At 41.5% G+C, this 22,283-nt stretch overlaps 1 protein-coding gene across 4 annotated transcripts in view; it reads left to right on the top strand.

Annotated features, from left to right (window-relative positions):
* The window catches only part of Reps1 (RALBP1 associated Eps domain containing 1), a 69,266-nt gene that overhangs the window by 31,615 nt on the left and 15,368 nt on the right, over nucleotides 1–22,283 (top strand). For 2 of the 4 annotated variants that reach the window (XM_032894953.1, XM_032894952.1), the window contains exons 2-10: nucleotides 802–925; nucleotides 4,015–4,211; nucleotides 4,314–4,467; nucleotides 4,929–5,053; nucleotides 5,553–5,715; nucleotides 5,976–6,039; nucleotides 7,080–7,234; nucleotides 14,836–14,957; nucleotides 18,291–18,371. In XM_032894953.1, the coding sequence (XP_032750844.1) occupies nucleotides 802–925; nucleotides 4,015–4,211; nucleotides 4,314–4,467; nucleotides 4,929–5,053; nucleotides 5,553–5,715; nucleotides 5,976–6,039; nucleotides 7,080–7,234; nucleotides 14,836–14,957; nucleotides 18,291–18,371 (1,185 nt within the window). The remainder of the gene's footprint in view (nucleotides 1–801; nucleotides 926–4,014; nucleotides 4,212–4,313; nucleotides 4,468–4,928; nucleotides 5,054–5,552; nucleotides 5,716–5,975; nucleotides 6,040–7,079; nucleotides 7,235–14,835; nucleotides 14,958–18,290; nucleotides 18,372–22,283) is intronic. The other 2 variants (XM_032894955.1, XM_032894954.1) reach the window with 1 other exon arrangement.

Raw genomic sequence — 22,283 nt, 5'->3', positions numbered from 1 at the left:
TTCCCTGTATTTTTTAAGGATTTATTTGCTTCCTCTCTAACGGCTTCTGTGAGTTGATTTTATCTTCCTGTATTTCTTTCCTCTCTAAAGGCTTCTGTCATCTTCATAGGGTAAGACTTAAGGTCTGGCTCTTCAGGTGTGTTAGAATATCCAGGACTTGCTGTGTAGGAAAGCTGGGTTCTGATGGTGCCATAGTGTATGGCTTTTGTTGCTTGTGATCTTGCCTTGAGCTGTGTGGTTGTCTCTGGCGTTGGCAGTTCCTGGCGGTTCCTGGCGGTTCCTAGCAGTAGCAGGCCTCTGGGACTTGTTTTCTCTGGTAGCAGCAGGCCTCTTGGGAGGCAGGCAGAGCTGTGGCTTGGGGAGTGGAGTACAGATCTGTGACTGTAGATAGGGGTGTTGATGGGGGAGATCCCATTTCATCTTCTTGAGACATAATTTCTCATATTCTGAAATTCTCTATGCAAGTCTAGAGACAGTAGTTAAATGACTACAGTGATCGGTGTGGATCCCTGAGCACTTTCATGTTTTAAGGAAAGTGGCGTGATGTTAATATTGACTTTCTTGCCTGCCTTCCAGGTGCTGTAGAAAAAGTATAATTGTAAAAAAATTACCTTTTGACTTCATTATTATAAGATTGGTGCCTATTGTTTAAAAATAGGACCATGAAACTTGAGGGAATTGGTTGTCACTTGAGATAGTAGAGAAATATATCAGACTATTAGAAACAATGGGATAATTATTTACTTTTGGACAAAGAATTTTTGCTGTAAATCGTAATGTCCCCACTGTGTTCTCTTGTAGATCATGGAGCTTTGCGGTGCAACAAGACTTGGTTATTTTGGAAGGAGTCAGTTCTACATTGCTTTGAAGCTTGTAGCCGTTGCCCAGTCTGGGTTCCCACTCAGAGTGGAGAGTATAAACACTGGTAAATATAATACATAAGTAACGAAAGGGATAATATTCTTTTAATTACAAATGAAGTCAAGTTCAGTGCTTATGAGTCTTTCTGATATTATAGTGGCCTTTGTGACTTTGAAGTGTCAAGACTTATTATTAATATGTGAAACTATTAGAAAAGCATACATATATTGTTATGCTGAAGAATGTGCTTAACCTTCCAATGTATGTCCTCTCTTTAAGTTTAGCTTTATTTATTTTATTGTGTGAATTTTTGGACTGCATGTATGTCCATGCACCACAAGTGTGTCTGGAGCCTGAGGAGGTCTAAGGAGGGCATTGGATCCTCTGGGACTGGAGTCAAGGCCAATTGTGAGCCACATGTAAGTGCCGGGAATCAAACCAGGATCCTCTGAAAGACTAGCAAGTGTTCTTAACGCCCAAGCTGTCCTCCAGCCGCCTCCATTTTCTAGCCTCCTCAGTGATACGGATTTGATGACAGTGGTAAAACAACTGTTCACTAAAACAACAAACAAGCCTTCACTAAAACTGTCCTAGAAAGGACCTAGGTAAACACTTTTATAAAGCCAAATCATAATAATAACTTCCATGTAGAGCTTCTTTATTTTATTAGTTTATACTTTGTTTTTTACTGTATATATAGGGATGAATCTAGGGCCTTACCCAGGTAAGTCAATATTTTCTATAACCAGACTCTTTATTTTGTTTTGAAACAGGGTCTCACTAAGTTGCCCAGGCTGGCCTTGAACTCGTTCTGTAGCTTAGGCTGGCCTTGAGTTTGCGGCTCTTCTGTGTCAGCATCCCAAGTGGATTACAGTATAGGACTGAGCCACCCCGCCTCTCTTCTTACTTTATATTTGCTGGTGTTTTGTTTAAGAAAACTCCACTTCAATTTAGAAAACATTAACAAAACTGTGGTTAGGGAGTTGGCAAGAAGGCTTGTTGGTCAGCGAAGGTGTTGATAACAGTTGTAGAAATATTTAAAACCAGGCCCAGGGTTTCTTAGCTCTTTGGTTATTGAGTTCCCAGATGAAAGACCCACTCAGAGCCTTTATACGTACAGTAAATCCTGAACAGCACAGTAGCTGGGCAGCTGCCACCCCAGTGCTGTTGGAATCCACTTTCCTATCCATAGCCCTGAGTTCTTACTCACATTTACTGTGTTCCATCTGGGCCGCTCCTAGCTCCAAGTGGGCAGCCTCGGGGCCACAGCCTCTTGACCCTTACTCTGTGGCGGCTTTTTCTTCCTCCTCTACTGCACCTTCTTCCTCATGGTTCTCCTCCCTCCCCAGGCTCATGAACCCTAAACCTCATCTGTGACTCTTCTGCCCAGCTATTGGCTGTTGGCAGTCAGAAATAACTTGGGGGCAGGGTCGCAGGGGCCACATGCAGACTCCAGTCTTGGGGGCCCACACTTAGCATTGCAGTAGAGAGTGAAAGACAAAGCCTCGACAGCAAACTGTCAAACCAGTGGGCCCCTGTGGTGGAAGAAAGAACAGACGTCCAGGGAATGTCCTTTGACCTCTACATGTGTATCATGGTGCTCAAGCGTGTGTAGACACAGACAGGAGGAGAAAGTGAGAGATGGGGGGGGGGATGAATGAATAAGTAAGTAGTTAAAAAAAAAGAACAAAACCAAACAATTCCTGTTAATAGAGATAATATTAAAGAAGTATTAATTAGCAGGCTAAAACCTCATTTGCCCACCTGATAATGTTTGCCCCAAATCATTCACTTTCTTGTGTTAGCAGAGGCTTGCTGATGTAAAAGAACACAAGCATTCTGAAGAGAGAGATGCCTAAGTGTAATTCTATACCTTCCGTGGAGAAAGGGGAAAAGAGAAAGTATGAATTTCTATAATCATGTATTTTAGTCAGTCTTGCTGGTCTCAGACTCGGGCCCTGGAACTCCTGTGTGCTGATGTTATAGGTGTTTACCAATAAGCCTGACAAAATGGATATAGTTTAAAGCATGTGCTTAGCTTCCTGTCACCCGGAAGTTTTCACCCTGGTCCACAGGCCAAATCTTGTCCTGGAAGCACAAATTCTTCTGAAGACCGTCGGCTTCTTTACAGACATATAGATATGCTTAGCAGGCTTAGCCTTCAGGTAAGACGCACAGAGAAGCAAAGAGCCAGCCTTGAGAGGCATATGACTTTAGTCCTAACATTCAGACAGACAGACACATTGCTGTGAGTGCAAGACAGGCCTGGTCTACATAGCAAGTTCCAGGCCAGCCAAGGCTGCACAGTGAGACCCTGTCTCAATCAAATGAAAATGAAATGAAATGATCTGGGATGAAGGTATTTATGTTGACCAAAAGTAGACTTTACTCTGAAAATGGCACTGTCGTCTTGTTCTAAAGAAGGGGTACGGTAGCCTTTAGGCACAGCCTCAGTTCTTACCATCTGGTGAATTTGATGGAGACTCTTGGCAGTAGGAGTATGGGCCAGACTGAGGTGGGTGGATAGAACACCATGTCCTCAGCTGGGCATGGCGGCGGGCACACGGGACTTCCATCTAAATTAAGCTGCTCTCAAAGTGTGGGGCAACCAAGAGTCTCTTCAGTCAGGGCTACTACATCTTACTTAAAGCACCTAGTGTGGGGGCGGCCTGCGCTCAGCTCTTCTCTCTGGCAACCTCGAAACCTTCGGTTTTTGTAGCAGGACTTTGCAGTTTGATGCAGCTGTTACACGTGTGTGCACTCACACAGACCATTGCTGTAGCTCTTGCGTGCTGCCCCTCAAAGAACATGTTTGTTGTATCACATCTTTCTTGGTAAGCTTCCTTCTACAATGTTCCAAGAAATAAAATGGTCTAAATTTGGTAATGATAGGCATTTCTGATACCGAATTCACCTCTTATTTCACCTTTTCACATGAGTGCCTTTTCTATTTTAAATTAATACAGGTTGAAAATTCAAAATATCTTGAGTACCAACATTATGCTCAAAAGGTTTAGATTACCTCAGATCTGTTTTTTGTTGATGTTGTTTTATTAGAGATGTCAGCCGTAAAGTCCATGCACATCGTCTGGATTTTCTATAAACTCTTCAGGGAGGAAATACTGAGCGTGTTACTGTTTTTGTGGTCAACAGTAAAGGATCTCCCTCTTCCACGATTTGTTGCTTCAAAGAATGAGCAAGAACCCCGCCACGCAGCCTCCTACTCTTCAGACTCTGAAAACCAGAGCGCTTACGCGGGTGTGATCCCCCCTCCTCCTGGCAGGGGCCAGGTTAAGAAGGCACCCGGAAGCCACGACGCGGCTCAGCCTCGTCCGTCTGCAGAGCAGCAGGTAGTCACATGCATGTAAATGTCATCAGGGACATGTCCTGAGAGATTTGATAATTAAAATGTCACCTCAAGATGAAAATCTTTAAAGACCATTTTCCCCTAGGAACCTGCATCTCCAGTAGTTTCACCCCAGCAGTCCCCACCGACTTCTCCACACACATGGAGGAAGCACAGTCGCCATCCCAGTGGGGGGAGTAGTGAGAGGCCTCTTGCAGGACCAGGGCCGTTCTGGTCGCCTTTTGGTGATGCGCAATCAGGTATTTAGAGATTCTTTAGAAATGCCATGTTTAACTTTGTAAACTAAAGGAACATCCTGTCTCCCTAAGAATTACCCCCAAGCCTGTTATAAGTGGACTTAGTGGAAGCAGATCCCGGGGTACAGTGTATAGACAGACACATAGCTTTGGAAAGTTGCCGTTGTATCTGTGACGCTTAGGCAAAAGTTTATGGATGCCAGATACCCCAGTGGTAAATGGGTAATTATTTTCTATAGTGTTGGATATGTAGAGATTTTAATATTGACAAGGAAGCACAACATGACTAAAAAGCTTAAAATGAAATATTGTCAGTTGAACAGAAAGGAGTCCCTTTCTTTAAAATAAGCGGTCAGAAGGAAACATTCTCAATGTGTCGTGACAGTGCACTTCAGTCGCAAGGCAAGCATGGTGACTTCTTGTCTCTTCAACTGAGTTAGTATGGTCCTCCATTCTGCTTTTAGGCTCTTCTGCTGGTGATGCGGTGTGGTCTGGGCATTCCCCCCCTCCACCTCAAGAAAACTGGGTCAGTTTTGCAGATACTCCACCAACCAGTGCTCTTTTAACCATGCATCCTGCTTCTGTCCAGGTGTGACATTTTATTGGAATTGCATTTTTGTTTGCTTCGTTCTAAGGATCACTGCAGTCATTGTTTTTATATTTTGCTGTCACAGGTTTTACAAATGCAAGTTCACTCTACTAAAAAACTCAGAGCTCCGCTCTGTGGTGTCTCTTCAAGTCTGTTCTTCATGGAATGTCCCATTGTGTCTTAGCTGACTTCACTTCTGTTTCCCTAGTAAAGTGTTCGAAGATTTCTACATCTGGGAATATATTTGCTTGGCTTTCTTAGCACATTTTTCATAACTTTCTGTTGCTTACATAAATGCAATCATTCTACATGTTTATATACTCACCTTGCAAAACCATATCCAATAACCTGATCATAACAATGTGTGGTTTGCTGACTTCTTACCTTTCAAATATCCTCAAAAAAGACAAATTTACTTTGAAGGAAAAATAACCTAGCGATCTCGGTCCATGTTAGCGCATAGATGGATCCTGGACTGAGGAAAACTGTTTCATTGCAGGACCAGACAACAGTACGAACTGTAGCCTCAGCCACAACTGCCAATGAAATTCGTAGGCAATCCAGTAGTTACGATGATCCCTGGAAAATAACAGATGAACAAAGACAGTATTATGTAAATCAGTTTAAAACCATTCAGCCTGATCTGAACGGATTTATTCCAGGTGAGTCGTTGAGAACAGAAGGTCTTCTGGATGGGCTGGGACAGAGTGTCAGTGTCATTATCGACAGATAGACACTGCTTTGTTGATCCTCGATTTTAGTTATTACTCACGTGACTTGTCTCAAAGGACTTTATAGTCACCGGGAAATAAAGCATGACTTTTTTAACATTATACATAATGTTATATTTCCCAGCCTAAGATGATGTTCTTGGATCTGTGTGTTTAGAATAACACTAAACAAAACTGTTTTAATATTTCAGGGTCTGCAGCTAAAGAGTTTTTTACAAAATCAAAACTTCCTATTCTTGAACTTTCTCATATTTGGTAAGTGCAATTTATTCTTAGTTGGTCCATGTTGGTTGTTTCAAAAGAATTTCTGGCACCCTAAAACTTTCAGAACCTTAAAACTAGGACTGGACTTGACCTCTGTAGGTGCTGGTGGAGAACCCAGTAGGGCCGAAGACTGAGCCTCTCCTCCTAGGCCAGTTAGGGAAATCGCTCTGAGCTGACACTGGAGCTCTGTTTCTCCTGCTGCTAGTGGACTGCACGAAAAGGCCGTTACTTTGCCTGTGTCATTTCTCCTAGTTGTCATCAAGTTTATATCTAGCCAAAAAAAGTAAGCACAACGCTTAGCTCTCATGTCATACGTAGACTAAGACTCTCACAATAGCCGCCACAGAGTTGGAATTAGTTCATGGAACACAGCTTATAACTGCAAGTTACTTTCAAAAGTGGACCGCTTCCTAAACACTGTTTCTACCTTGTACCATTACTCTTTTCTAAGGCTGGGCAGAGTGGCAGAGGCTTTGGAATCTCAGCTTTCGAGAGGCGGAGATGGGAGGATTGTGAGTTTAAGACCAGCCTGGGCCGTATAGTGAGACTGTCTCAAAAATAAAACACACATACACATGTATAGGGGACAAGGACAGCAGGACAGAGGCTGTATTTTCCTATTAAACTTTAGTCAATCTATTTTCTTAAAGTCTGAAACTGTTGAACTTTGATAATAAAAACAGAATTTTAAGTAAGTTCCATATGTTTATATACTTCAACTAAATAAGCTCTATTAATACAAATGCATCAAATTAAAGATAATATTTTGATGACTTTAATTTTGGAGGCTAGTTTTCCGGTCAAAAATATAAGATGTGGAAAGGATCATACCAGGAGGGCTCAGTTGTCTCTCACATTGATTCTTCGTTATAATTTTGACATACTTGCTTTGTTACACCTCTTTGCCCATGTGGGGTTTTTTAAATTAATGATTTTTAAAATTTTTTCTTGTGTGGGAAATATTTTGTCTTCTTTTTTGATAAATAAGAGGCTCCAAAGCAAAATGTGGTGATGATGAGTTTGTCTTCCAGGGAGCTCTCCGACTTCGACAAAGATGGCGCGTTGACACTGGATGAGTTCTGTGCTGCTTTTCATCTGGTAGTTGCTAGAAAAAATGGCTATGACCTACCAGAGAAACTCCCCGAAAGCCTGATGCCCAAGCTAATTGACTTGGAAGATTCAGCAGGTGAGGTTGGTGGCCACCGAGAGCTGATTGTGAGCTTCAGTGAACATGGTACTTCATTCTGAGAAGGAAGTCAGTTTAGTAGCTTAAAGCGTTTTAGTAAGAGCACAGATTTGACCAGGCATAGAGATGAACGCCTTTTATCCTGCCACTTGGGAGGCTAAGGCAGACAGGTCTCTGACTGGTCTACAGAGCAAGTTCCAGACTGGACAGGACTTCAGGGTAAACTCTGTTTCAATAATAGATAGATAGATGATGGATGGATGGATGGATGGATGGATGGATGGATGGATGGATGGATGGTAGGTAGGTGGATAGATAGATGATAGATAGATAGATAGATAGATAGATAGATAGATAGATAGATAGAGATAGATAGATAGATAGATGGATGATAGAAAGAAAATGGATAGATGAATGGATGATAGGTAGGTAGATAGATAGATGATGGGTAGATATAGATAGATAGATGTTTGATAGATGGATGGATGGACAGATGGATGATAGGTAGACAGGTAGATGATAGATAGATAGATAGATAGATAGATAGATAGATAGATAGATAGATAGATAGATAGATAGATGTGTGCAAACTTGCTGTGGCTAGTTGGGTAGACACTGAATTTGGACCATTAGGTATCAGCTTTAATAGTGGTACATAGGGCTGGGCATGGTGTGTCCCCCTTAGAATGCCAGCACCTGGAAGGCAGAGACAGGACGATTTCTGAAAGTTCCTGCCTAGGTTTATAGCATTGACCTTGTCCCAAGTTAAAATGAAAAGAGGAGACAGAAAGAAAAGCTTTCCTTATTACCCACAGGGCCTGCGTCAGACTTGGAGCGAGAATTCTCAGTGGTACTTAGTATTTTACTATCCTAAATGCATGCTGTATTGTCGAAAGTAGGTTATGGTGTCAGTCATGTTTTCTACTTAATATGTCTTAGTATGTTGAGGGGAGTAATCTGTTTCATTATTAGACCTTTATAATGTTTTTTTCAATGACTACAAAATCTGGAAATTTTGAATTTGATTTTAGATAATACTATTTATGTATGATAATATGATCTATATTTACTGGTAGCTTTCTATAAATGGGAAGAGTCTGTAAGTGTTGAGTATACATTTGTTTTTCTTAAATTCCAAGTGTGAGCCTATGTGTACAGCTGCCCATCTTCTCAGTGCTCCTGTGCAAGCTCTCTTTCACATACGGTGACGAAGGTGATTCTTCAGGAGGGCAGTTATGGCTGGCTTTAGCTCCTAAGTAACCGTTTACTGTAAGATCGCATTAGGCATCTAAGAACTACGTAGTCTGTCTTTCTCATCCTCACCTAGACAATGGGATGTCACCCAGAAGCACTTGCAGTCACTTTCCTCCACAGTACTGTTTCCTTGGTCAGATTCCGACCCTGTCTTTGCTAATCTTTTCTCTTTCTGTCTGGAATGCTGCGAGTGTTCTGATGGGGTACATTGAGTCTGCAAATTGCTTTTGGTAGAATGGTCATCTTTATGATATCAGTTCTGCCAGTCTGTGAATACAACATGTCTTTCTGTTTTCTAGTGTCTTTCTCAGACTCTTTCTTCAGAAAGCGAGGTTCTATTATAGAGGGCCTTCCTCTCCTTGGTTAGGTTTATTCCAAGACATTTTACTGTCTTGGATGACATTTTAAGTGGGTGAATGTGCATGATCTCTTTTTCAGCATTTCTTGGTGATGTGTAGAAAGACTATAGTAAGAAGTTAACTTTGTATCCTGCTAATTTGCTAAAATGGTTGCTTGTTTCTACAAATTTTTCTGGTGGTATTTTTGGGATCTTTTATGTATGATCTGTCACCTTCAGGTAATTTGACAAGTTACTGTCCTGTCTGTATCCCTTTAACTGCTTACCCTAACTTCCTGCTTCAGCCAGTGCTTCCAGAACTGTGTTGAAGAGGAGAGGGTACAGTCAGTGATCCTGTCTCATTCCTTATTTTAATGGGGTTGCTTCAAGTTGTTCTCCACTTAGGATAATGTTGGCCTTGGAATTCTCAGATATTGCCTTTATTATATTGAGGTGTGTTCCCTCTGGTTCTCCTTTCTCTAGAACTATGAAAATGTTAGATTTTTGTCAAAGGCCTTTTCTGTGTCTCTTGAGATCACCATGTGACTCTTTGTCTTTAGTACATTTATACGATTTACTGTACTGTTGACTTATTTATATTGAACAACCCTGCATTTGCACAATAAAGCCACCTTAATATAGTGGCAGTTAGCCCCGAGACTTATTTCGATTACACAGTTGCAATTTTACATGCATTTTTGGGATTATTTGATAGATCTGCGACTCTCCAAGTAGACTAGCAGTTTCTTCTGGGTTATATGTCAGTACCTGGCAAGCCACAGGTTGAATATGTGAGTCAGTGTTCATATTTCTGAAATGACTATGTTTCAGAGCAGTGGATTTACTAACTGCACATGTGAGTAACTTTTCAAGCATTTGAAAAGCCAAAAGAGAGAAAGGGACGACCCCTTCTATTTCCTTCTCCATCATTATTGCTGCATGCTGTTAAACTGTGTTTCCGTCTGGTGTTCTCAGGCACAGCATAAAGCCACTGGACCCTAAGATTCAGTGGGAATATGCTCTAAGTAAGGGAGAGAAGGCATTGCTCTTTAAAATCCATGAGTTCATACTTGAGACTCTGTTCCGCAAATTAAACAACATTAATGTTTCTTTTGTATTCACCCAAAATGTTAACATAGTAGCCTGCATACAGAGAGATGAGTTTGTACACACATCTAGTCATGCTATACATCCCCAGTGTTTTCACTTATAATATAGGCATTCCTTGGCAGTTCATGGCATACAGGGGTGTACCTTACTTAAACAGTTCACTGTTGATGAATATTTATTTTTCTTTTCAGCTTGCCTAAGTTGCCTAATTGCTAAGCATTGCAGTGAACATGCTTAGCCGTTTATCTCTGTTGTGAAATTCTATTATTGAGATGCCGTCAGTTGTCTTCAATGGGGATAACTGATGCCGTCAGGGGCAGTGCAAACCTTCAGAGGGAGGCAGGTCGACAGTGTTCCTCCTGGAACGCTGCGTCAGGGAAGAGTGAAATGGCACCCCTGCTTCTGGAAGGGTCTTGAGGCCTGACCTTTGCGGGTGGGAGGAAGCTCCACACTGATTATCTGCAGGGACCAGAGTTGAAGGAGATGCTGTGGGAGGAGCCCGTCGGACACTTGCTGGTTTCTGTTCTATTGACATTGCCGTTTGTTGTTCTGTGAATGGAGTGGGAAAAGCCAAAAGGCAGTTTGGCCATTTTTTTTTTTTTTTGGTTCTTTTTTTCGGAGCTGGGGACCGAACCCAGGGCCTTGCACTTCCTAGGCAAGCGCTCTACCACTGAGCTAAATTCCCAACCCAGTTTGGCCAATTTATCCCAGCAATGAATTTTAAGTTTCCTAGGGCAGCAGCTTGCTTGTCACTTTATCAATTTCAAAACCTTCATATAGTCTCAAAATGTAACGAACTCGAAGTGCGTTTATGCATGTGAATTAAATAATACTTATTTAATAATAATTTTTCTTTGTTCTTTCCCTAGTACTCATGTTTTAAAAATAAATATGACTTCATTTAAACATAACGATAAACTCTTTACATGTGGCATAAGTAGTACTAGGAAAATATTCTCCAGATTATGACATTTACGGAAAAGGTGGTATTGTTTTACCTCTCACAGATTTCTGTAGTAACTGACAGTGGACATCAGCTAACGTCAGACTTGTCAGTAATAAATGTGATGGGTTTATTCATTATTTATGTTAAGTTGGGAATCCAGAAAGCTCAACCCCACAAACCCAATTCAGCTGCTTGAGTGAGTAGACAGTCCCCAGCGCAGACCTGCTACGGCGTTTGTTTGCTGGTTTGACTTTTAATAGTGCTGAGGATCAAGCCTGGTGTCACCTACACCTAGGCAAGGATCCTGCTACCGCGTGCACCCTAGCCCAGGGCAGCTTGGTTTTATTTTTAAAGGCAGAGTCTCATATAGTCCAGGCCGCAAATTTGCTGTGTAGTCCAAGATTAACTTCTAACTTAGGACTGTCCTGCCTCCTCCTGCCTACTGAGATGATAGGCGTGCAGCACCACCACCCCGGGGGCGGGGGCTTATGCAGGCTGGGAAGTGAGACCTTAGCTTCTACCAGAGACTCTTAGAACTGTTGGTGGTCCCAGTCGCCAGGGTGATTTATCATTAGAAAATCAGAAGAGGGGTGTTTTGTTACACATGAAGTTCAGATTTAGTGGTCATCAATAAACTGACTTGTGTCAAAGGCAGCCTCATCTTACCTATGGTGGCCACTGTTCTGTAGTAGCTGTGGCCTACAGAGTTCAGATACTTACCGTGTGTCATATTGGACACCTCGTGAAGTACACAGAGATCCTGTCTCAACGGTGAACAGAAAGACCACTGTGGAGCATGTCGGCTATTGTGGGTATTCTTGGTACCACATTAAAACCAGATGTGATTGCAGAAAAGTTAGTTGCCTTCTGGAAACAGAGAGAGAGAGCGAGAGAAAGCAGAGAGAGAGAGAGAGAGAGAGAGAGAGAGAGAGAGAGAGAGAGAGAGAGAGAGAGAGAGGGGACACACATTAACATTACAAACCATTTATTTGTCTTGTATTTGAGTAAACCTTTTATGTGTGTGTGATTTTGTACCACGATATAATGGTTACTTGTGACAGCCCAGGTTGGTGAGTTAGGTCTTTTGGATGTTGGTATTCCCTGTAAGGAAAGCATGTGTGTTACTATCACAGGCTTTTTGTCAGAGAAATTGGTAAATCCTAGGATGTCTTTAAGTTTATAGACGCGTGTGCACAGTTCTCAGGATTCCACTGTTTCCTTCAAAGTTGATTTTGAAAAACATACCTGCCTAATCAGATCTAAAGAATTATGATTTATCAGCAGTTCATTCAAAAAAGGAAAAAAAGAATGGCAGTGTTCTCTGAAAAAGTCGGCCATTCAGCTGTCAGCAGAGTCTCCTGGTGCTTCCTGGACTTCGCGAGTCTGTGTGCTTGGACGTGCTTTACATAGTCCCTGCTTTGCCATACAAAAAGTACTGACAGGGTGTGGCTTTAGCTCTGTAATTCAAGAAGATTAACCTGTTCTTCTTCACTGTGAGCATTGTTCAGTGGACTTGGTTTTCTTGTTTACTATCTGTCTGTTGTATTTAAATCTGCTTAGTGTGCAGGAGGAGAAAACATGCTTGGTGCTCCTTCCCGGCCTTCCTTTGTGCTGGTGATAGGCCATCTTTTTATTGCTTTGCTCTGTTGGGGCCAATATCAACATGAAAATTAGTGTCATACAAATAATTCCGAGTTTGAGATCCCTGAAGCAGTCTGGAGACGTCCAAGAAGTAAGCCCCCTGACGCAGAGTTTCTGGGAAGATAAGTGTAAGGTGTAATGACTTGGGTGACCAACTTTCTCATTCTCAGCTTCAAGAGGCTGGGTCCACTGGAGCTTTGTGGAGGTCAGATGAGCTCTCAGAATCTGTGGCAAGTAGCAGGTGCCCTAAAATGATAGTGCAGTGTAAATGGGCCAGGATTTACTGGAACATGACTTCCCAAGAAGAAAGACGTAGAAAGTCAAGCCCAAGACCACCCTAAGATTATGTTTAGTATGACAAGAGTCTGGCCCTGAACTGATTAATTTAGAAATTAACCTTCCTGTAGTCAGTACCACTTTAATTTTTTAATTCTCATTTTTCTTTTATTATGAATTCATTCTTTTTTTAAATTTTTTAAGGATTCCAGGCATGTATATTATGTTTTAATCAACTCCACCCCCATTTCCTCCCTCCAGTCCCGCCTCTACTTTGCCTCTCATGTCCAGGTGTTCCTCAGGTCACTGAGTTCATTCGTGCTGCTTGTGTCTGCACAGATGTGGGGCCACACTTCATACTTAGCCAGCTAGACCCTGCTGTCATATGCTCTCCCCTAGGCTAATTTTTCTTCATTATCATCAAGGTGGTTTGAAGGGGTCCACCATTTGTTCCCACAGAAACCCTAAACTGCCTGATTAATTAGGCATTGCCTGCTACTACGTCCGTTTTTATACTAGTTCACTTGCTGTTAGAGGTCATTACAGAGAGGTGTCTGATCCTCTCCTACTTCTGTTGGCTCTGTATTACCCTCTACCTCCGTTATGAAGAAGATCTAGGACTGAGAAAGAAGTAGAAGCAGGACCTGATTTTAAAATGTAAAGTCACAGTGTGGTGCTGGGCTATAAACTAGAACGTGAATATCGTGTTATTAAAGAGAGAGGCTTGGGTGAGTGAGTAGGAAATCGGAGTTTATAACAGAATAGGAAGAAGGGAAACACTGTTAGAACCATCAGTGGTTAATTGTGACTTTGAGAAAATGAAATGAATTTAAACTCAAAAAGTAAGCAACTTCAATAAACACTTGTTTACATTCATGTACTAAACACTGCATTGGGCACAGACTGAAAGACTTCTGACTAGAGTGGAAAGTTGGGAACTGTACATTGCTAGGTATTATTATAGAGCTGTTTATTTAGAAATCCAAAGTAGAAGGCCAACATTTGTTATTAAATGTCTTTCATTTTGATGGAAAAAAAAACTAAGGACTAGTTTCTTTAATTCTCCCATGGTCAAATGAACAGATGGTAGAATCATATTTCATTATGTAATTCCTGTTGATAGGGGATGTATTCAGAGCTCTGTAAAACTTGGAAAATTGAAATTTAGTTGTCATTGAAACTTCTTCTGTTTTAAGTATAATTTTCAAGAAACTTTAAGGTTTAAACAAAATTCAAAGCAGAATGTGATATCTATGCATATTTAACATCCGTTTAAACACACAGCATAGATCTGTAGCTCTCTCACTGCAGTCTGGAAACACCAGTGTTCATAGTGAAATAAGAGCACAGTTTGGGGCCCGGCTACGTAGTCCAGTGGTAGGAAGATTTAGCATACACAAGGCCCTGGATTTGAGCCCCAGGCAAAACCAAAACCAAACCAAAGGCAGACAGATCTGAGCCTCACCTCTGGCCTTGCTGCCCCCACTCTTGCTCATGGACAGTTGCTCCCTTTGAGGTACGGCTGTGTGGTAGCAGGAAGGGTTTTAGAGAAAATGTTACTGAATCAGCAGTTTTCAAAACAATTCCAAGGAAAACTGAAGAATTTTGTTTGCTAGAAAACATTTTGTACTGAGAAAACCTGACTTAAAGTTTATTTAGTGTAGCACGTAGGGCAATACTCCACTTGGCCTTAGAGCACCCCGAACTCACAGGGGCAGAAAGTGTAGTCTCCTTGCTGAAGAGTGCTCCTTGGCTGTACCTTGAGAGGAGCTGTCCCTGTTATCAGAGAACTGCATTGTTACCTGCCTCATGTTGTTCTTCTGTTTACTTCCAACCTGTCTTTCTTTTCATGAGCAGTTGGGAGCCATCATATTGAGTACACTATAAATAAGAGGTATTCTCTGTTAAAGTATCTACTTGGAGAAGGAAATTGAGAGCATAAATGACCACTTATGCAAAATTCTGTTAGTTACTCATAAATAAATCATACAAACTAGAATATGTTGTTGATGGCAACTTTCTGTGTCTGAATTGCAGATGTGGGGGACCAGCCAGGTGAGGTAGGCTATCCAGGCTCTCCTGCAGAAGCACCTCCGAGCAAGTCACCATCGATGCCGTCACTGAACCAGACTTGGCCAGAGCTGAATCAGAGCAGTGAGGTTAGCAAAACTTCCTTTCTCTGCTTGAAATTAGCTTGTTTAGGGGAAGACGCTTCAAACAGGATAGTTTGAGCACAGGATTCCTACAGTGTACACACCCTCACAGCACGGGATTCCTCCAGTACACACACACACACACACACACACACACACACACACACACACACACACACACACACACAGCATAGGATTCTTCCAGAACATACAGTCAGAACCTGAGAAAGGTGGTAACAGAAGTCATATTAATTATGTGGCTTCTGAAGTCTTTGTACTGTGTACACTATCATGGTTTCCGCCATGCCTCCCCACTAAAGCCTTGGAAACTGGGTAGAGCAGATACATAAATTGAAAATCAAAGGGGAGTAAGTTAACCAGATCCCATGTCCAGGGAGATTCAAGAGCAAGATTTGGGCACAAGTCCTTTGCTGTTTGATCAGCTGCCATGCCCACCGAGTCTCCGTAATTAAGTAGAGTGTATGAGGATATATTTGTGACCTTGGCATGAAGTGATACGAGACAAGACACTAGCATAGTTTGCTGCATGAAAAAAGTATTTTGTACAACCCAAACTACTTATAATTAGTTTTGTTTAATACAAAATGGAGGCCAGACATGGTAAGCACACACCTTTAATCCCAGCATTTGGGAGGCAGAAGACCTTTTCGAGTTCGAGGTCAGCTTGCTTGGTCTACATAGTGAGTTCTAGGACAGCCAGAGCTGTGTAGAGAGACCCTGTCTCAAAACACCAAAAGAGAATAGTAATAGTGTAAAATGAAGTAATTTTACTTATTAATACGACCAGTAGTGTGCAAACAGGATAGGGACAAATGCACTGCTTCCCAACTACTTGGGCGTAGGCCACACAAAACGCTAAGAGAGCCCCTGAGAATTGAGTGGAAGGGCAGAGCACCCACCCCATTCTGTGAAGATTCCGTGCTCTGGAGAACTCCGGTATTCGCTCTGTAAAGACGCTTTCTTTGTTAACTGAGTCTTCTATCTACAAAGGTAAATTTGTTAACTTCTAGGGGAAAGAAAGTGTTTTGCTTTTCTGTCTTTTAAAGCCAGGGCAGTATTTTGTTAAAGTCAGACTAGTTTGAGGCTGCTGGGAAATGGAGAACTGGCAGTTCTGTATGACTTTGTGCTGCCTTCTGAAGGCCTAAGGACAGCCCAGGCAGCTCTGCCATGGCACCACCAGCTCGTCCAGTATAAACGAGTTAGCACACATGCTTGTGAGGAGGAGGAGGAGGGAGGGAGGGAGGGGGAGGGAGGAGGAGGGAGACTTGGGAGATTTGCTGGTAGAGGTAGCTTGTGGAGAGTAGCAGAGGCGTTTATATTAACAGGGTGCCCTTAGCCTGTTCTTACGGTTTATACATAGAAGCAGCTCTTCCCAAAGTGTAAGGAGTCCATAGCCAATGTAACAGGAATCAGGTGTGATCTCCAGGTGCATGTGTTAACCCTCTCAGAAAGTCCCACCACCTTGTTTATAATGCCTAGTAAGAAAATCATAAATGACATAATTCTGCTATGGAATTTATGCTCTGCTTAATTAAAAGGCTAGTAAGACAATGATTTTAAGATATTTTGGTAAGAGCTATTAAAATATCTACTCAGAATATAAATTTAGTTTATTTTTATCTACACAAACCCAATATTTCAGTGTTTTCTTAGCACTAATGGATATAGATAAGGCATTATGAGAAAACACTAAAAGTCCCTAGCTTTGTAAAGCACTTTTCATATGCCAGTCTGTTCAAAAGACTTTGCCTAACTTAGCCCCTCACAGCACTCCTGTGAGGTGGGGATTGCTAATGCCATGTTAAAGATGGTGAAACTGAAGCACAGAGAGGGCATGTACTTCAGCCAAATCCACACAGCCCATAGTAGGCCAGTGGTCGGGCGCCAGAGCCTATAGCTGCTAACTACTGTACTTGTCCTGAAGAGGACACCCACTGCCTTCCAGGGAGCCGAGTTCTGCATGTAGGCTGTTTTCTATGAGGTAGATAATTCAGTTCCTTCTAAATTCTTAAAATAGTAGTTATTGAGGAAGAAATTAATTGTATTACCAAATTTGTTAACTCAGTTTCTGATGGGAAAGCCCATTAAAAAGGTTGTAAGCGTTTTCACAACTTTGAACTAACATTTTTCTCTTTGTGACCTGTAGGAAAAGTTATTGAACACTTTTATTAGTCATTTTCGTAGATAATTTCAGCAATATTCTCCTTGGCTAAAGCCTGATTTTTACATATCTACTCAAATTGAATATCACTATTTTAAATAGAACATTGAACTTTGAAGCATAAAAGTATATATTCTTGCAAACTGAATTTATAAGGACTTTGGTTAATGAGGTAGTTGTGTCTGTCTGTAAGCATTTGTGTGTATATATTGTATATGTGTAAGTAGATGTTTCCCTCCTCAGGGGACAGCTCATCATTTTTTAAGAATCAGATTTAATAATAGTTTTAATACCGCTATTCTGTACTGTTACTAAGATCTCAAATGGAATTTACTGTAATTAATGTTGACTTGTCATTCCACCTGTTTAAGAGGTATGATATTTCTTTGTGTACCTCTTTAGAGAGTAGCTTTTCTGTGCATCTCCTGGAATAACACACTCAGATGCTTGACCTGTTCTCACGGCTGCATTCCGACTTCCTAGCATGGGGAGGGAGCCTGGTTGGCAGCTCTGTCTTGTGATCTGGCATGGCCCTGTTTGTGCGCTGATCGCAGAGGTTGACTTGCTACAAATCGATAAATAAGCTCAAAATGTCATTAATTGCAGAATTTCTTGCATTTTATCTGTTATATTTTATTAAATATGCGTATGTATAAGATATGTGCACGTATATAATGGACTCATCTTTCAGGGGTCGCACTGGCAAGTCGCACTGAATGCTCCATTTTGATTAGACCTTGAGCTCCTCGGCTTCTGTGGATCAGTGTTTTAACTGGAGTTTGCACAGGATTTGAAGCGAGCACTGCTCTAGTCCAGACAACCCTTGTGCATTTCTGCCTGGTTGCCATTTTGATTACTTATCCTCTGTCTCCTTTATGGTGTTTTGAGTGTTAATTCTATAGAAGTTTAATCTCATCCATAGAGATTACATTAAATTTTCCCTGTACTTCTGCCTGTGAAGGGACTCACCGTCTAGTTGTAAGATGGCCCCGCACAGATGAGTATGAAGTGATTATGGGGATTACAGACAGACGACACAGTGCTGTTGGTCCTGGGAAGTGCAGCTTGCAGTGCAGCCCCTGAACGCCTTCGCTAAGTCTTCTCCAGTGATCTTCTGCCTCTCCCCGTGCTGACTTGTCTCTCCTCTGTCTGTTCAGCAGTGGGAGACATTTAGTGAACGCTCTTCAAGCTCACAAACTCTGACCCAATTTGATTCTAACATTGCACCAGCTGATCCTGTAAGTCAATCACTTAGCTTGCTTGTTTGAAATTAATTTTATTAACCCAATATCCATCGTTGTGGTTTTTAACTGATATGCATGATTCAGTGTAGTGCTTAGAGGGAAATTTGTCAGGTCTTTTGATTTTTTGTTTGTTTGTTTGTTTGTTTTTTGGTGTGCTCCACAGTGGAAGAACATTTTTGCCATTCTTTGTATTTTGTAGTTTTTTTGATGAAAGAAAACTTTGTTTAAAACCTGGTGGTATATGTGTCTGTAACGAGTAGTTTTGTTATCAGTAGATTTGGTTAGCCATGTTTTACCTGCTAAGTGTATGTTTTATTAAGCATATACTACTTGTTTCAATTACATATTTTATTTGTATGCTTGCACATCATATAACATGTACTCTGTCTTTATACAGTGTCATTTTCAAGTATTTCCAGTAGCATAACTTTTGTTTAATTAGTGTGTTAAGTTCAGCACAGCAAAAGCAAACTAATTTACAGTTACAGTCACTCCTGTGCAACTGAACCTCTGTCTCGTCTTCCTGTGATTTCCTGTGTCACTTTCTAAAAAATGCTACAAAGTTCATATCCTGGCTTTAAAAGTTAATTCTGATCCTGTAGAGTTATACCTCACCTGTCCCTCACATGCCTGAGAATGCTTAAACTGTAGACAGAGGCGTTCTCACCGTTCATTCCTTAACTTGATCTTTCTCTCTTCCTTTTAAAGAGGACACATGCCAGGAAGTATGCTGTATAAAAACAGGAAGAAAATAGGAAGGAAGAAGAGCGTAAAGGTTTTTTTTTTTAATGGTCAGAGCAGGAAAGAGCAGAGAGTGACACATGACGCTCATGTCCATGCCCCACCCCCCCCCAGCATTGGGGTTTGAACAGAGTCATACACCGAGCCCCACCCACAGTGAGACACACTCTCTCTAGATGTTTTGATACTGATCTTTTGGGGAAAGTGGCATTTAAACACTGCTCTGGCAGTGAACTAATGAAGTGCTGCTGTGCTTTACAGTCTGCAGAGGATGCTTTCATAGCTATTGGTACATAATGTGTGGGCATTTTTAAAACATTAAAACTATATTGTTTCCACAGCCAGTCACTATGTGGGTTTCCCATGCAGTTGCTTCTTTTCTTACTCTATTTAAGGCGCTTGTCTTTGTTTCTTATCTCTGAAAATGTAAGAGAAATAAGAAAACATTGAAAGTTTTGCTACTCGGTAGCCACATTTCTAGTCTCTTGGGACAGGACAAGTTCTATAATCAAGTTTATCTTTTAAGTTTCCTTTAGCTTTAAGTTTTGTTTTTAATTACTCCTTTCTTCTAGTTATTTGACCTAGTTTTACTGGTGAAAATGTTTTTTAAATTAGCAATAAAGAAGCTTTTTTTTTTTTCTAACCCTTAGAAGACAGAAAATAATTGATAGTGTTAACACTCTTCCAGACAGGGCAAGAGCGTTTTGTGGGGAGATTTTTGTTTAGTTATTTGTTGTTTTTGGTCTTATTGTAAGACAGAGTCTTGTTTAGCCCAAGCTAAGCTTAAACCCTATTCATGACTGGTAGGAACGTAGGAAAAATATTTGACGTTCCTATCATATTTTAGAAATATAGTCCAGATTTATAAGGGCCAACTGGTCAGCAGGACATGGCAACACATGACTGTAATTCCAGCGCTTCAGAGCTTGGGACCAATGAGCCTGGCTACATGGACTCTATGTACTCTATGTTCTACTAGGGGAAAGCCCAAGTGTTCTGTATAGCTCAGTACTTTCCTTTGCTGTCTATAGTGTGGCATGAAGTTTTGAGAAAATAAGAGGTGTTCGTTGAGATTTTAAACTTGAATTTAAACTTCTGGATTTGGTCAAATGTAGGTGATGCTATTAAATACGTACAATGTGCTATCCATACTGCAGTCTCCTTTAGTTAGTGCTGAGCTTAAATCTTTGTTCTCCACCCCATTCCCATCTCCCTTAGTCTCCGTCAGGAGACTCTTTCAGTGAATTGTGTCCCTTATATTAATGTCTAACACCTCATGTAAGAGCCGATATTGCCTGTTGATAGACCACAGCCTCTAGCTACAGTCTCAAATGACCCTTTGTGAGGCTTGTATAAATCAGGATTACAGTTAAGTGAATCAGGGCATCATAGAGGGAGTACAGACAAAAACAAAGTACTCTACAGTTCTAGTATGAATTTGACATTTTTATGGTTGGGAATCTTTAATGAAGTGGTTTTAAAAACAAAATTTTCATTGTCATCTGCTGAAATGTCTTTGAAGGTTTCGAACTGGTCTAGTGGTACTTGACAACCCATTACACGGTGTTACATTTTACACAGGGAAGCAGCTCACGGGCAGGCAGGTTGGGATGGTGGCCGTTAGGCTTTGTTTCTAGTAAAACTGAAGGTCTGGTACGCACGTTTCCATAAACTTGTCTTCTTTTCTTGAATGATTTATCAAATAATTAGTAACTTCCAGAAGAATATGCTTCTGCTAGGGTGAATGTGGCCAGCACACCAAGGAAATTCTAGACTGATGAGCAGTGTCAGGCAGCAGCCTCTGTCCTGACTTAGACCTGCTCTCCGTGCTGTGGAACTGAGCAGTACAACATATAAAAACAGCCTGACCACCTGTTAGGGCCACAGCACACCCGATTGGTAGTGTACCTTCTCTGATATTTATAGAAATAAAAGATGCCCAAAGCAAGATTTCAGCCTCAAACAAGCCCAATTAATTATTGTTAGTCGATGGTCACAATGCTGGTTGTGATAATCGTCACGGTATATAACTGGGTTAGGCTATAGGCAAGGGGTTGGCTAAATCAACCCATGGTGTTTGGGGAAGTTTTAGTCAAAAGAAGGTATGTTATTTGAATGATTTTTTTTTTTAAGGTCAAGGACCCTTTCATTAGCATTTAAAAGGAAAATGGCAGAGAGCAAGCACACTGTAACTCAGTGGTTCTCAGTTTTCCTAATGTTATGACCCTTTAATAGTTCTTCATGTTGTAGTGACCCCTAACCATGAAATTATTGTCATTGCTACTTTGTAACTGTAATTTTCCTACCATTTTGAATTAAAAATAACTGCTTTAGACTGATGGCTTTAGACGCCCCCTGTGAAAGGGTGTTTTGACCCCCAGGTCAAACTGTAACTCCTGGTAGCTGCCAGGAAGAGGGAGATGAGGAAAAGGAAGAGGAAAGTTAGGTCTAGAAAGCAGGCAGGTTCCGCGGTGGAGGCTGGCAAGCATGGCAAGCAGGAGGGTGTAGACCTCAGAGGAAAGTGGGAAGCTCCCTCCCAGAGTATCAGGCATGCTCAGGCTTTGGCCATAACAGAGAAAAAGAAAAAAACAGGAAAAGGAAAAGTTAAACTTTTCTAAAAAGTGGACAGGCTGCATGCCAGAGGCTCTGTAAGTTCCCTGAATGTCCTGATTAAAAGTGGAAGTTTCTGGCAAAATAGACAAAAATAGTCCAAGGAGAGAATATTCTCTTCCACGGAAAGAATATCACGAGCAGGCTGAGTTCTGCATGGTGATAGCATATGGTACACATATGTGTTGGGGGGGGGGCTGAGAGTTAAAGAGGTTGAACCCAGATGGAGATCTCTTAGTAGGCTAGACAAAGATCAGCTTCACTTGGTTGTCAGCTAGAAGCTAGCACGGAGTGCCAGGATGACGGAGGCAAGGAGAGGCAGTTGTGGAAGATGACTCAGCTAAGGCTGTAAGGAAGTGATGGGTCAGAGAGAGGCAGAGCTCGCAGCAGTAGAGTGGAGAGGAGGCAGGGGTGGGTGATTACACAGGAGTAATGGGATGGAGGGCACACGGCAAATACAGAGATGAGCTTAAATATGACAGGACACCGCTGTGAATCATAGTAATTAGGTACATGATACAGATGTACCATGATTTGAATAGGTAGAAGAAAGGG

This window comes from Rattus rattus, chromosome 2, assembly GCF_011064425.1.
Source record: "Rattus rattus isolate New Zealand chromosome 2, Rrattus_CSIRO_v1, whole genome shotgun sequence".
NCBI lineage: Eukaryota > Metazoa > Chordata > Mammalia > Rodentia > Muridae > Rattus > Rattus rattus.
The sequence above is the reverse complement of the archived record's forward strand: the minus strand, read 5'-3'. Positions and strand labels throughout refer to the sequence as shown.